This window comes from Jaculus jaculus, chromosome 4 (genome assembly GCF_020740685.1).
Source record: "Jaculus jaculus isolate mJacJac1 chromosome 4, mJacJac1.mat.Y.cur, whole genome shotgun sequence".
Classification (NCBI taxonomy): Eukaryota; Metazoa; Chordata; class Mammalia; order Rodentia; family Dipodidae; genus Jaculus; species Jaculus jaculus.
Genome location: NC_059105.1, coordinates 132,384,327 through 132,398,547, shown reverse-complemented (window position 1 = coordinate 132,398,547; position 14,221 = coordinate 132,384,327). Strand labels below are relative to the sequence as shown.

The window sequence follows — 14,221 nt, the reverse complement described above, 5'->3', positions numbered from 1 at the left end:
CTGCTCAACATCAAAATAGATACTTCCTGAATATTAGAAAAATAGGTATAAGAAATTTTACTGTAAGTACTTCTCTTTTCTACACAGGATCAATATTTCTACCTTAGACTGATACTTATAATACCATTCATAAAAGGATTTCCCAGAAACTAAATAAAGGTTTTCTGTGCTGCGTATATATTTGGGTGGAGATAGTTTTGTCTGAATTTCTCTAGAATTACTTAGTTGATAAAACATAAATCTGTAAGACAAAAATACCAAATCACAATTTTTATAAAAAATTCAGTTTTCAATTAGTATCTCTAAATGTAGAGTACCTGTGTTCCTGACAGCATTAATCTATAGTATGTTTAAGCAAATACAATAGCTTTCTCAATTTTGTGGGGAAATATTCAGTCTACTGAAAGTTAAACCACATTTAAACTCATTAAGCAAAAAGTCAAATAATATTGTAATATTCAAAATGGCAATTATTTTATTTATAAACAATAGTGAAAACTAAATCTAAATGTGTATCCAATGTGGCACAGTTTTTTTATTATTTTATTTTATTTTTACAAGGTGGGGGGTCTCACTCTAGCTCAGGCTGACCTGGAATTCACTACGTAGTCTCAGGGTGGCCTTGAACTCATGGCGACCCTTCTACCTCTGCCTCCCAAGTGCTGGAATTAAAGGCGTGCGCCACTATGCCTGGCTGTGACAGTTTTAATATTTAAAGTACATCCTAAATATGGAATTTGAAAAAGTAATTACATTAGATAGAAGCAGAGAATCCATAAAAATTAAAAATCATTACTGGTAGAAAGCATTGTATCATGAAGTGCAAACTCAAAGGACTTGAGTTTTAGTTGGAGAAAAGGAAAGTAAATCTTCTCATATATTCTGATTCACTTCTAGATAAAGACTAGTCTTATGTGTATAGAGAGAAATAGTTATGTCATTCTAGAACCAATATTTTCACAATGCCTCTGGTGACCTCTTTTTTTTGAGGTAAGGTCTCACTCTAGCCCAGGCTGACCTGGCACTCACTCACTCTGTAGCCCCAGGCTAGCCCTGACTCATAACAATCCTATCCTTCTATCTCTGGCTGGGTTCTGGGATTAAAGACATGGGCCACCTTGGCCAGCTCTAGTGACCTTTTAAAAATAAAATTAAAACAATAAATGACAATAGCATCAATTGTCTTGGACAAAAAAAAAAAAACTTTTACCTAAAAGTATAGCCAACACTAGACATAATACAGATGAGAAAAATTTTATTAGTTTACTTCAGGTTATAAAAATTTGATTTTTGCCTGTTCATGTTAGCAGATGTTATCACTCAATTTATGAGGGTTTTAAGTCAATTAACTCAGAATTGTAAAAAGTATTAATGATCCCTTCTGAGGTACTCATGCATTCTACAGCTCATCAAATGTACTGTTCCAATAAGCCTAGGGTTTTAAATATGATGAAAATGAGAGGAATCTCCATAATCTTAAAAGATAAATGAAACAAACATCCTCATGGTCCAATTGTAAAATGTAGCCAGGTCACTAGACCAAACACACTAGTGTATAACTGTGATAATTTCTAGCAACAAAATACCTGGAATAGCCATTAACAAATGTTTTCAGTGAATTGTAGACTAATTACAAGAAATCACTTTTAAAAGTACTCTAATGTACTATTCAACTGCACATGAAAAACATCAATGATCTAGTTTAGCTCCACTTTTCCCTGTGGAATCAGGTGCACCCGGAACCTTGTTGGTTTCAACAAAAACAGATTCAAAGTTAGCTTCATGTTCATCCAAACAATCTGCAGCTGTGGCTTCTTTAGTTGCTTTTGAGTTGGCAAAACATTGTTGCTGCTTGGAAATTTTACTCAATTCTGCTGTTTTTCTACCTCTTCTTCTACCAAGAATTCGGACATAATTTGCAGGTATAAGTCCTGTTGTTTGACCATCGAGACTAGCCAGAAGCCAACCACGGACTTTGGGTTGTTGTTCTACAGAAAAAGAAAGATACCTTTGTAATTATAACATACTTTGGAGTTTCAACAGAATATTAACAAGAAAATATTACATAAGTAAAATCTTTGTGTCATAATAAAATGTATGAACAGATAGTGTATGTATATGAATGTATATTCAAAAGCAAATGTGCTCACTTTGGCAGCACATATACTAAAGTTGGAATGATGCAGAGAAGATTAGCATGGCCCCTACACAAGGATGGCATGCAAATTCATGAGGCATTCCATATTTTAAAAAAAAAGGTTAAGAAGGTGGCTTAATAATAGTTCTAGGTCTATTTTCTTTTCTAAATATTTATCTATTTATTTGACAGAAAGAGGAACAGGCAGACAAAGAGAGAATGAGTGCACCAGGGCCTCCAGCCACTTCAAACTCCAGATGCATATGCCACCTTGTGTATGTGGGTACTGGGGAATCGAACCTGGGTCCTTAGGCTTCACATGCCAAGTGCCTTAACTGCTAAGCCATCTCTCCAGCTCCTCTATTTTTTTTTCAACAAAGAGATGGAATCTTAGGGTTATCCAGACTGGCTTTGAACTCCTGGGCTCAAGGAATCTGCTTATCTCATCTTCCCAAGCAGCTAGGTTGTATCCATAATGCCTGGCTTTTGGTTCCATCATCATCATCATTATTATTATTATTATTATTATTATTATTATTATTATTATTATTATTATTATTATTTCCCTGAGGTAGGGTCTTCTTCTAGCCCAGGCTGACGTGGAATTCACTATGTACTCACAGGGTGGCCTTGAATTTACAGGGATCCTTCTTCCTACCTCTGCCTCCCAAGTACTGGGATTAGAGTGTGCCACCAGACATAGCTGATTTTGTTTTTTCAAGGTAGGGACTCACCCTCTGGCTGATTTTGCTTCTTTTCTTTGTTTTTCCAAAAAAATTATTTATTTAAGAGAGAGAGAGAAAGACAGACAGACAGACAGACAGAATGAGAATGGGCAGACCAGGGCTTCCAGTCACTGAAAATGAACTCCAGATACATGCCACCTTGCATAACTGACTTAGGTGGATACTGGGGAGTTGAACTTGGGTCCTTGGGCTTTATAGGCAAGTGTCTTAACCTCTAAGCCATTTTTCCAGTCCTGACTTTGTTACTTCTTGACCGGCCCCCACCTCCTGTTTTTTTCCAAGGTAGGGTCTCAATCTAGCCCAAGCTGACCTGGAATTTACTATATAATCTCAGGATGGCCTCAAACTCATAGAGATCCTCCTACCTCTGCCTACTGAGTGCTGGGATTAAAGGTGTGCGCCACCATGCCCAGCAAGTTCCATTTTTACAACTTTAGGTTCAATTCTTATAATCTTTATATACTTACCAATATTGACATTGGTGGGGTGGCACACACTTGTAATCCCAGCCTTAGAAGTATAAGGCAGGAGGATGACAAGTTTGAGAGCAGTTTGGGCTCAGACACTGCCTTAAAAAAACAAACAAGCCTGAGCTAGAGTGAGACCCTACCTTGAAAAACCAAAATAAACAAACAAGCAAACAAAAACAAACAAAAATACTCAGCAATGTATTGTCATATTTCAAATTAAAATCTAAAGAACTAGTAATTTATTTCTTATCATTAACTGAAGTTAAGGGTAAGTATACAAACTACATGTACACTTTTGGTTTTTCGAGACAGGGTTTCAGGCTGACCTGGAATTCACTATGGAGTCTCAGAGTGGCCTCAAACTCACAGCGATCCTCCTACCTTTGCCTCTTGAGTGCTGCGATTAAAGGTGTGTGCCACCATGACCGGCTTACCCTTTTTTTTTTTTTTTAAGACATGGCTATATTACGTAGGCTGGTGCTAAACTTCTGCGTTGAAATGACTTTCCTGTCCCTGGGCTACAGATACATACCACTTCACTTTTTAAATATGTGTGAATCTTTATGTAGTCAGTTTTCTTCACATACTTCACATATGTTAAATACATTTCATGTGATTATGATAAACAATTCTGAAGATAGTGAATGGCAATTTTATTTCGGGATAGTCAAACACTAAAGATACCAGTTATCTCCAGCCATATGACAAAAGGCTAAAGGTAATAATCTAAGCTTAAAGAAAGTTTATTTAATATAGTTAATTTTATATAGAATTTCCCCCATCAACTCTAACCATGTCTTTTAAAAGCTGTATTACAATTTCAATGTTACAAATTAGGCAGAATATATTCTTTTGTGTTTAATATTAATTTATGTGTTTAATATTAATAATATTCATTATGTCTGTGACTGATTTTGTTCTAAATGGTTAAAAATACTCTCCTTAATTAAGCAATTCAGGAAAACAAAGCAGTAAAGCCAAGGTGTTTAAAGGCAATGATCAGCTGATAAAAATATGTATGTATGTGTGCATGTACATATGTGTGTAGATATATATAGATATATCTATATACACATATATATGTATATAAAGATTTTTTTCCCTGAAGTATGACAACATAACTGAAAAAAAAACATCTGGCTTATAAAAATCTTATATTTAGCCAGGCATGGTGGCACAAGCCCTTAATCCCAGCACTTGGGAGGCAGAGGTAGGAGGGTCTCTGTGAGTTCGAGGCCACTCTAAGACTACATAGCATTGTGGGTCAGAGCAAGACCCTACCTAGAAAAACAAACAAAAAACCTTTTTATTTAGATTCATGGAAACTAATTATCAGTTGTTTCTAGTAATAAATCTTAAAATTAAATCATTTTTTTTACAATTTAGATTAGTAAATTACTACATTCACTAGAAGAAAAAAACACAACTATAATACCTAGAAGTCGAGATTTTTGAATGGATGGATGAGATAAAAATTTAGTAATCTTTCTTTTTTAAAGATTTTCTTTTTAACATTTTTGTTTGTTTTTATTTATTTATTTGAGAGTGACAGACAGACAGAGAGAAAGAGGCAGAGAGAAAGAGAGAACGGGCGCACCAGGGCCTCCAGCCACTGCAAACAAACTCCAGATGCATGCGCCCCCTTATGCATCTGGCTAACATGGGTCCTGGGGAATTGAGCCTCGAACCAGGGTCCTTAGGCTTCATAGGCAAGCACTTAACTGCTAAGCCATCTCTCCAGCCCAAAATTTAGTAATCTTCAACCCCAGCATTTGAGAGGCAGAGAGAGGTTCACTATGAGTTCAAGGCCGTCTGGGACTACAGAGTGAGTTTTAGGTCAGCCTGGGCTAGAGTGAGACCCTACCTCAAAAAAAAAAATTTAATAATCTGATCTAAAATTTTCAATTACTTACATATTATACAAAGGAAGTTTTTCCATATGTCAAGAATGATTAAAGCCAGTCAGCAGAAGGTAGCAGAAGTTTTCATGACTAGACTGTCTCACTGAAAAGCTAGCCAGCCAGGTGTGGTGGCACAGGCCTTTAATCCCAGCACTCAGGGGGCTAAGATAGGAGAACTGCTGTGAGTTGGGGGCTACCCTGAGACTGCATACTGAACTCCAGGTCAGCCTGGGCTGGAGTGAAACCCTACCGCAAAACAAAACAAAACAAAAAGAAAAGCTAGCCAGAGTAGCTAAAAGCACAGGCTTTGAGGTCTGACAAACCTAGATTCTATCACAGCTTGGTTTAGCTTTATTAGAAATTTACCCACTGAGCTTGTTTCCTCATGTGCAAAATAGGGGATGTCTTGCAATAATCCTGAACCCTCACAAACACACATACCTAAAAAAAATTCTACAAAAATGATCATCCTGGGGGGGGAGGGAGGGAATAACCATGGGATTTTTTTTTTTTATAATCATGGAAAATGTTAATAAAAATTAAAAATAAAAGATCATCCTTACTGTGGGAAGGCCAAGAAAAATCACATTTTGCATGCAGTCATTAAAAACTATTAGTGGTGCTGGGCGTGGTGGTGCACGCCTTTAATCCCAGCACTCGGGAGGCAGAGGTAGGAGGATCACTGTGAGTTTGAGGCCACTCTGAGACTACACAGTGAATTCCAGGTTGGCCTGGGCTAGAGTGAGACTCTACCTCAAAACATACATAAAACAAACAAACAAACAAAAAGCAAAACTATTAGTGGCCTGGCCCAAAAATAAACATGAGATGTGTACACTTTTCTTGTTGATGTTCTCTAGTCCTTTAGGATAATTCTTAAAATACTCATGATGGAGTTTCTGATATAAGCACTAAAGCAAAAAATAAAAATAAAAAAAAAAGACAGGGATTCTTAGGTGATTCCTTTGGATTTGTTATGCTTAGTGTATTGACTTCATTTTTTTTGGTTTATTTTATTTTTATTTATTTGAGAGTGACAGAGAGAGAGAGAGAGAGAGAGAGAAAGAGAGAGAGAGAGACAGACAGATAGACAGAGAGGTGTGTGCATGTACCACCTTGTGCATCTGGTTTACATGGGTCCTGGGGAATCGAGCCTCGAACCAGAGTCCTTAGACTTCAATGGCAAGCACTAACCATTAAACCATCTCTCCAGCCCTGACTTCATCTTTCTTCTGAGGATTAACGGACTTTAGAATTCAAGTGATTTGAGTTTAGAAGAAACTATGTAAATATAAATCTCTATCTCAGTGAAATATTATTCAAACAATTCTGTGGGCTATTTCTCCCTGACTTGCTCAGATTTCAAAGTCTAACTTGAGACAAAGCTTGGAGTAGTGGCCCACACCTATCATCCTAGATTACTTGAGACGCTGAGGCAAGAGGATTGCCATGAGTTTGAGGCCATCCTGGGCTACATAGTGAGTTCTAAGTCAGTTTGGTAACTTCCTCTCCCCAAAATAGACAAACATACAGACAAAAGTAAAATTCTAGCAACCACTTGAAAATTAACTAGTAAGATCTTCTGCTGCAACTTCAAATACTACATTTATAAAAATTAAAAATTCGGGATGATTCCTACTTAGTCGTTCACGACTTGTTACCTTTGAGAGCCAAGTTTAGCATATCACCAGCACGGAAAGAAATCTCCTCTTCAGATACAGCAGCAAAATCATATTCCGCTCTAGCAACTACATGGTCATCTTCACCATTTGCCCAGTTGATATTGTCTATAAACCAAATTAACATTAGTTTAATAAAACTTGGAATAAAGAAATGCAGCTGGGTGTGGTGGCACACACCTTTAATCCCATCACTCAGGAGGCAGAGGTAGAAGGATTGTGAGTTTGAGGCCAGCCTGGGACAACAGAATTAGTTTCTGGTCAGCCTAGGCTAGAGTGAGATCCTTTCTTGAAAACAACAGAACATATAAACAAGTGCAGACATTTACTAGCTATTGATTTTAACTACATAGATTTATTTGCTAAGAGAATAGCTTCCCCCTTCCACATAAATCCACTGTGTTAAGTATGTCTGCCATGGTATCTATGAACTCCCACCCCAAACCATTTTTAAAAATTATTTTGAGAGAGAGAAAGAGGTAAATAAGGGAGGGATGGGCAAGTGGGCTGGAGAGTTGGCTTAGCGGTTAAGGCACTGGACTGCGAAGCCTATGAACCCAGATTTGATTCCCTAGTACCCACATAAACCAGATGCACATGCTGGCACATGCATCTGGAGTTTGTTTGCAGTGGCTAGAGGTCCTGACATGCCCATTCTCTCTTTTGTAAATAAATAAAAATATTTTTTTAAAAAAGAAAATGGGTATGCCAGGGCCTTTAGGCACTGCAAACAAACTCCAGACTCATGTGCCACCTTGTGCATCTGGCTTTACATGGGCATTGGAGAATCAAACCTGTGTCCTTTGGCTTTTCAGACAAGAGCCTTAATCACTAAGCCATCTCTCCAGCCCCCCCCCCCAATATATACACATATATTGGAGATTAGTAGAACAAAATTCTGTCAAGTTTTTCTCTGGATTTTATTTTATCATGTTATTACATTGCTCATTAACCACTTCTAAATGAAAATTAATTAGAAGCTCTTCCACTACATAGTTCTGAAATATGAAAAGTTCCTTTGCATTTATATGGATGTCCCCAAGCTATTTTTTTTTTTTTGAGGTGGAGTCTCACTTTGGCTCAGGCTGACCTGGAATTCACTATGCAATCTCAGTGTGGCCTTGAACTCATGGCTATCCTCCTACCTCTGCCTCCCAAGTGCTGGGATTAAAGGTGTGCACCACCACGCCTGGCCCCCCAAATATTTTTGCCATTGTAGTTTGAGCTTGGAAACTTTTATCTGCTGCAAATTTTTGTGGGAATGGAAATCTTGCTTCTTAGTTACCTTTTTAAAAAACAAAACAAAATTTTGCTCCAGGACTGGAGAGATGGCTTAGTGGTTAAGGTGCTTGCCTGTGAAGCCTAAGGACGCATGTTCTACTCTCCAGATCCTACATTAGCCAGATGCACAAAGGTTGTACATGCCCACTAGGTGGCACAAAGTGTCTGGAGTTCAAATGCAGTGGTTGAGGCCCTGGCACACCAATTCTCTCTCTCTCCTCTTTCTCTCTCTTACTCTAAGACTAAAAAAGAAAAATTATAAAAAGGTAGGGATAACTGGGGATATGGCTCAACAGTTAAAAGACTCACAAAGCCTGTAAGTCTGGGTTCAATTCCCCACTACTCATGTAATGTTGGATGCAAAAAGTGGCACATGTTTCTGGCATTCCTTTGCATGGCAACATACACTCTTTTTTTTTTTTAATTAAAAACAATGAACTGGAGAGATGGCTTAGCAGTTAAGACACTTGCCTGTAAAGCCTAAGGGCCCAGGTTCAATTCCCCAGAACCCATGTAAGCCAGATGGCCATGGTGGCCCATGTGTCTGGAGTTCACTAACAGTGGCTAAAGGTGCTGGCATGCCCATTCTCTCTCTCTAATAAAAAAAAAAAATTAAAAACAGAAACAAAACTTAACTGTTATTTAGCTACGTGTTTAAGAAAAAATGAAGCCAGGTGTGGTGGCACATGTCTTTAATCCCAGCACTTGGGAGGCAGAGGTATGAGCATTGCTGTGAGTTTAAGACCAGCCTGGGAATATAGGGTACGTTCCAGGTCAGCCTGGGCTAAAGTGAGACTACCTTGAAAAGAAATAACTCAGATACCTTTCCTTCTATGTACCATAGCCAAAATGTTGGCTCCACTCTTCTAACACTGTGCCAGTTGATAGATGTATGGGCTTAATAATTAGGCCTAGATTCGCTTCTTGTTCTTATTAAAATTACCTGTTTTAGCCAGGTGTGGTGGTGCACGCCTTTAGTCCCAACATTTGGGAGGCAGAGGTAGGAGGATTGCCGTGAGTTTCAGGCCACCCTGAGACTACATAGTGATTTCCAGGTCAGCTTGGGCTAGAGTGAGACACTACCTTAAAAAAACAAACAAACAAACAAATAAAATAAAATAAAGTAAAATACCTGTCTTAAACCAGGCGTGGTAATATATGCCTTTAATCCCAGCACTCAGGAGGCAGAGGTAGGAGGATTGCCATGAGTTTGAGGTCACCCTGAGACTACATAGTAAATTCCAGGTCAGCCTGAACTAGAGTGAGACCCTACCTTGAAAAACCAAAAAATAAAATAAAATAAATAAAATTATCTGTCTTAAAGACATTATAGCTATTTTAGAAAAAAACAGAGCTTATGACCTTTTTCATCTTTATATCTTTCACAGTACCAAGTTCTGTCTTTGCAGGCCATCATTAATGTATAAGGATAAACTGAATATACCAGCAAACTTTACTTTGCCACAATCCTCTTCTGGTTTTGAAGCAATTAACTAGAAATATAACTGGATCAAAATAGTAGAGGCAAAAGGACATATAGAATGCTAATTTACAAACTCCACACTTGAGGTTCAAGATTGTTATATGGGGCTGGAGAGGTGGCTTAGCAGTTTTAGGAAATTGTTGGCAAAGCCAAATGCACAAGGTATCACATGCGTGTGGAGTTCATTTGCTGTGGCTAGAGGCCTTGATGCACTGATTCTCTCTTTCAAATAAATAAATAAATAAATAATATATAAAGACTGTTACATGTTTTTGAATTTGTTCCCTTTTTCTTACCTGTTACTTCATCACTGTGGGTGGATAGAAGTTTCCAGATGAGATAAGGGCCACCAAGGATAACAGCAAAAAACAAGAATATTGGCCAAGATTTTGCTGAGTTAGCTGCGTGGTCCTCGGCACCAAGGCAGGCCATAGTTCTTTCACTTTCTGCCCAAAGGTCCTCATTCTCAGAGCCTCTTCTTAAACCCATCATCCTCTGTAACCGTCTATAAAGGTATCTTATAGTCCTAACTAATGCAAAAGCTGAAAAAACCTTTGTAAAGTGTATTTTCAAGCGGGAAAAGTGATTTGCCACATCCAATACAGCCCTGAAACTGTTATAGACAGCTGAAAAGGTAGCATCCATCATCATACTGACAGAAGCAAATGCATGAACAATACTTTCAATGGACTGGAATGCACCTCTACTGCTTTCTTCAGCTTGCTGAACAAATCTGCTGGGTGGAAGATCATCAACACGGAGGCGGTTGAAGCCTAACCCATTATATCCATAATTATAAGGGGTATAGCTTCCGTAAAATGAATTTCCATAGGTGCCATATCCAGAAGAGAATGAACTGTAAGAAGGTCTGAAAGTGTTCACATTGCTGCTCGCTGTCTGCTGGGATGGTCTTGGAAGAATAGGAGGGGGCACTCTGGTAAGTGTTGGTTGTCCAGGTCTTGTCAATAAAGGAGGACCCAAATCAGCAGATCTAAAACACCAAAAAAAAAAAAAAAAAGGTTACACACATTAAATTCAGCAAATCTTTTTGTTTTGTTTTATTTTATTTTAGATAAAGCAAGTGAGAGAGAGAGAGGGTATGCCAGGGCCTCAACCACTACAATTGAACTCCAGAAGCTTGTGCCACCTACCGGGCATGTGCGACCTTGTGCTTGCCTCACCTTTGTGCGTCTGGCTTATGTAGGATCTGGAGAATCGAACATGGGGCCTTAGGCTTCATAGGCAAGCGCCTTAACCACTAAGCCATCTCTCCAGCCCCTAAATTCAATAAATCTTTTGTTAAACTTAGTAATTTTTTTTTGTGTGTGTGTGCATGTGCGTGTATGGGTGTGCAAGTGCCTCTTGCTGCTTCAAATGACCACCAGATGCTTGTGCTACTTTCTGTGCCTGGCTTACATGGGTGGCTTGAGAACTGAAGCCAGACCTTTAGGCTTTTCAAGCAAGTGCCTGATGCTGACCCATCTTCCCAGTCCCACATTTAGTGTTTTTATTTTGGTTGAAGATTTTTTTTTTCACTGTCACACTTAAGGACATTCAGTGTTCATAGTACATATCTTGCTTTCTATTACAACTAGCATAATAAGAAAGACTAAGTAACTCTATGACTTAGAAGAAAGACAGATGTGTTCTTAATGCTCTATGTTCAGTCTCCCCCAACCAACTTTCCATTCTGAAAAATTTGAAGAGGCTGGGAAGATAGCTCATAGAATAAAGAACTTGCTGGGCAAGCATAAGGATTGGAATTTGGATCCTCAGCACCCACATAGAGGCTGGTGGGTATGGCAGCCAGCCTGTAATCTCAGGAAAAAGCTGGCTAGTTAAGAGTGGCTGAGTGGTGATCACTGGGTTCATGTGAGAGACCCTACCTCAGTAAATAAGGTGGGAAAGTAACTGAGGAAGATGGCAACCTCTGGTCTCCACATCCTCACATGTATACACACATGCATGCAAAAAGAAAAAAAATTCAAAAAATATTTATTTATTTGAGAGACAGAGAGAAAGAAGGTGGGGGGGGGGGAGAATATGGGTGTGTCAGGGCCTCCAGGCACTGCAAATGAACTCCAGATGCATGTGACCCCTTGTGCATCTGGCTTACGTGGGTCCTAGGGAATTGAACTGAAGTCCTTTGTCTTTGCAGGCAAGTGTCTTAACCGCTAAGCCATCCCTTCAGCCCCAGAAAAAAAAAAGTTAAAGATCTATTTTTATTTATTTATTTGAGACAGAGAGAGGGAGGGAGGGAGAGAGAGAAAGAGAATGGGTGTGCCAGGGCCTTTAGCCACTACAAAGAAACTCCAGACGCATGTGCCACCATGTGCATCTGGCTTACATAGGAACTAGAGAATCAAACCTGAGTCCTTAGGCTTTGCAGGCATGCATCTTAATCACTAAACCATCTCTCCAGCTCCAAGGAAAAACTTTAAAGGCGGGTGTGATGGCCCATGCCTTTAATCCTAGCACTTGGGAGGCAGAGATAGGAGGACCGCCATAAGTTTGAGGCTACTTTGAGACTACATAGTGAATTCCAGGTCAGCCTGGACTAGAGTGAGACCCTACCTTCAAACCCCCTCCAAAAAGGAAAAAAAATAAGGAGAAAAACTTGGCTGAATATATACACATTTTCTATATAGATCTACTGGCTACTAAGATTTTACCATATTTACTTTTTCTTCTCTTTCATCTTATCAAATTTCTTGAAACAATGGAAATTAATGTCTAAACTGGGTGTGGCAGCACACACCTTTAATCCCAGGATTTGGGAAGCAGGGATAGTAGGATCACTGTGAGTCTGAGGCCAGCCTGGGTTACAGAGTGAGTTCCAGGTCAGCCTGGGTTACAGTGAGATGCTGCTTAAAAAGAAAAATAAAGGAGCACTTGAGAGGAGGTAGGAGGAGGATTGCCATGAGTTCGAGGCCACCCTGAGACTACAAAGTGAATTCTAGGGTGAAATCCTACATTGAAAAACAACAACAAAAAAGAGAAGATAAAAAGAAAAGAAACAAATTAACTGCTAGACTTGTTACATTACCTCTAAATACCTCAGAATGAATTTCCTAAGAATAAGGATATTTTATACTAAATCATGTATAACTATCTTCATATTGAAAATTAAAGTTTCATATAATCTATGATGCAATTGATATGCAAAACTTACCTATGTCTAGGAAGTAAATGGAGATTTAAGTTAAAATTCACCTACCATAAAATTCACCTATTTATAGATTTCAATGTTTTTTAGTATATTCATATTCATACAACTATTATATAGCCTATTATTTCCAGTATTGAGAATTTATGGCCTCATGTACACTAGGCAAGTATTTAACCACTGAGCAACATTCCAGCTCCTATACAGTTATATAACTATCACTATATTCAATTCTGTAACATTTTATCACCCCCCAAAGAGATTCTGTATTCATGGCGACAGCAGGATGGTGGTGGGGGGGAATACCAAAGTATAATGACACATTTATGAAAATACCGTAATGAAACTCATTATTTTGTAGGCTAATTTTCACTTCCTACCGACCTCAAATCTTTGATAAATACCAAGTCACTTTGACTCTATCACCTTGTCTATTCTAGATATTTCATCTACAGTAGTTGATTAAAAAAACAAATTTAGCCGGGCATGGTGGCGCACGCCTTTAATGCCAGTACTTGGGAGGCAGAGGTAGGAGGATTGCCATGAGTTCAAGGCTACTCTGAGACTAAAGAGTTAATTCCAAGTCAGCCTGGACTAGAGTGAGACCCTACCTCGAAAAACACAAAAAACCCCACAAAAATAAAAAAATAAATTTATATATATACACACACACATACATACATATAAAACAGATTATACTCTTTTGCTCCTCACCCTGTTCCTGTTTCCCTGGGACCCTCCTCAGTTGGGTTGTGGGAGTCACTGTGAGGTTATGAAGGCCTCAGTAAGTCCCTATGGGGTAGTAGGGAGAACTACCTTAGGGAATTCCTATCTACTTAGTAGTTTTTTAAAAAATTATTTAGCTGGGTGTGGTGGCACATGTCTTTAATCCCAGCACACAGGAGGCAGAGGTAGGAGGAGTCACTGTGAGTTTGAGGTTACTCTGAGACTCGAGTGAATTCCAGGTGCTTGGGCTAGTATGAGACTCTACCTTGAAAATCCAGACACACAAAAAAATTATTTGCATGCATGTATTTGTGCGTGAATCTATGCCAGGGCCTCTTGCAGCTGCAAAGAGATGCCTGTCCTGCTTTACATGGTAGCTAGAGAATTGAACCTGGCTTGGCAGGCTTTGCAAGCAACAGCCTTTAACTACTGAACAATATTCACAGCTCCTACAGTTGATTCCTGTTATGAAATATGAAAGTAGTTAACTCCTTGAAGTTTCTGTGTACTGTGGATTAGGCTCCTGCAAATTCACATCTTTTTTTTTTTTTGTTTTTGAGATGCCCATTCTGCCCTAGGCCTATGTAGACAGCCTTCCTGCCCTAGGCCTATGTAGACAGCCTTCCTAGTAC

General features: G+C 38.8%; 1 protein-coding gene and 1 non-coding gene across 2 annotated transcripts in view; one reads left to right on the top strand and one right to left on the bottom strand.

The window, feature by feature from the left end:
- Nucleotides 1-444: 444 nt before the first annotated feature.
- Nucleotides 445-14,221, bottom strand: part of Pex13 (peroxisomal biogenesis factor 13) — a 31,730-nt gene continuing 17,953 nt past the window's right edge. The window contains exons 2-4 of the mRNA XM_004665521.2: nucleotides 9,994-10,688; nucleotides 6,916-7,041; nucleotides 445-1,988 (exon numbers count right to left, since the gene is read on the bottom strand). Of these exons, the coding sequence (XP_004665578.1) occupies nucleotides 1,690-1,988; nucleotides 6,916-7,041; nucleotides 9,994-10,688 (1,120 nt within the window). The 3' untranslated portion in view covers nucleotides 445-1,689. The remainder of the gene's footprint in view (nucleotides 1,989-6,915; nucleotides 7,042-9,993; nucleotides 10,689-14,221) is intronic.
- LOC123460391 lies at nucleotides 2,143-2,249 on the top strand. The gene has a single exon (XR_006636956.1). It is a non-coding gene; the product is annotated as a U6 spliceosomal RNA (small nuclear RNA).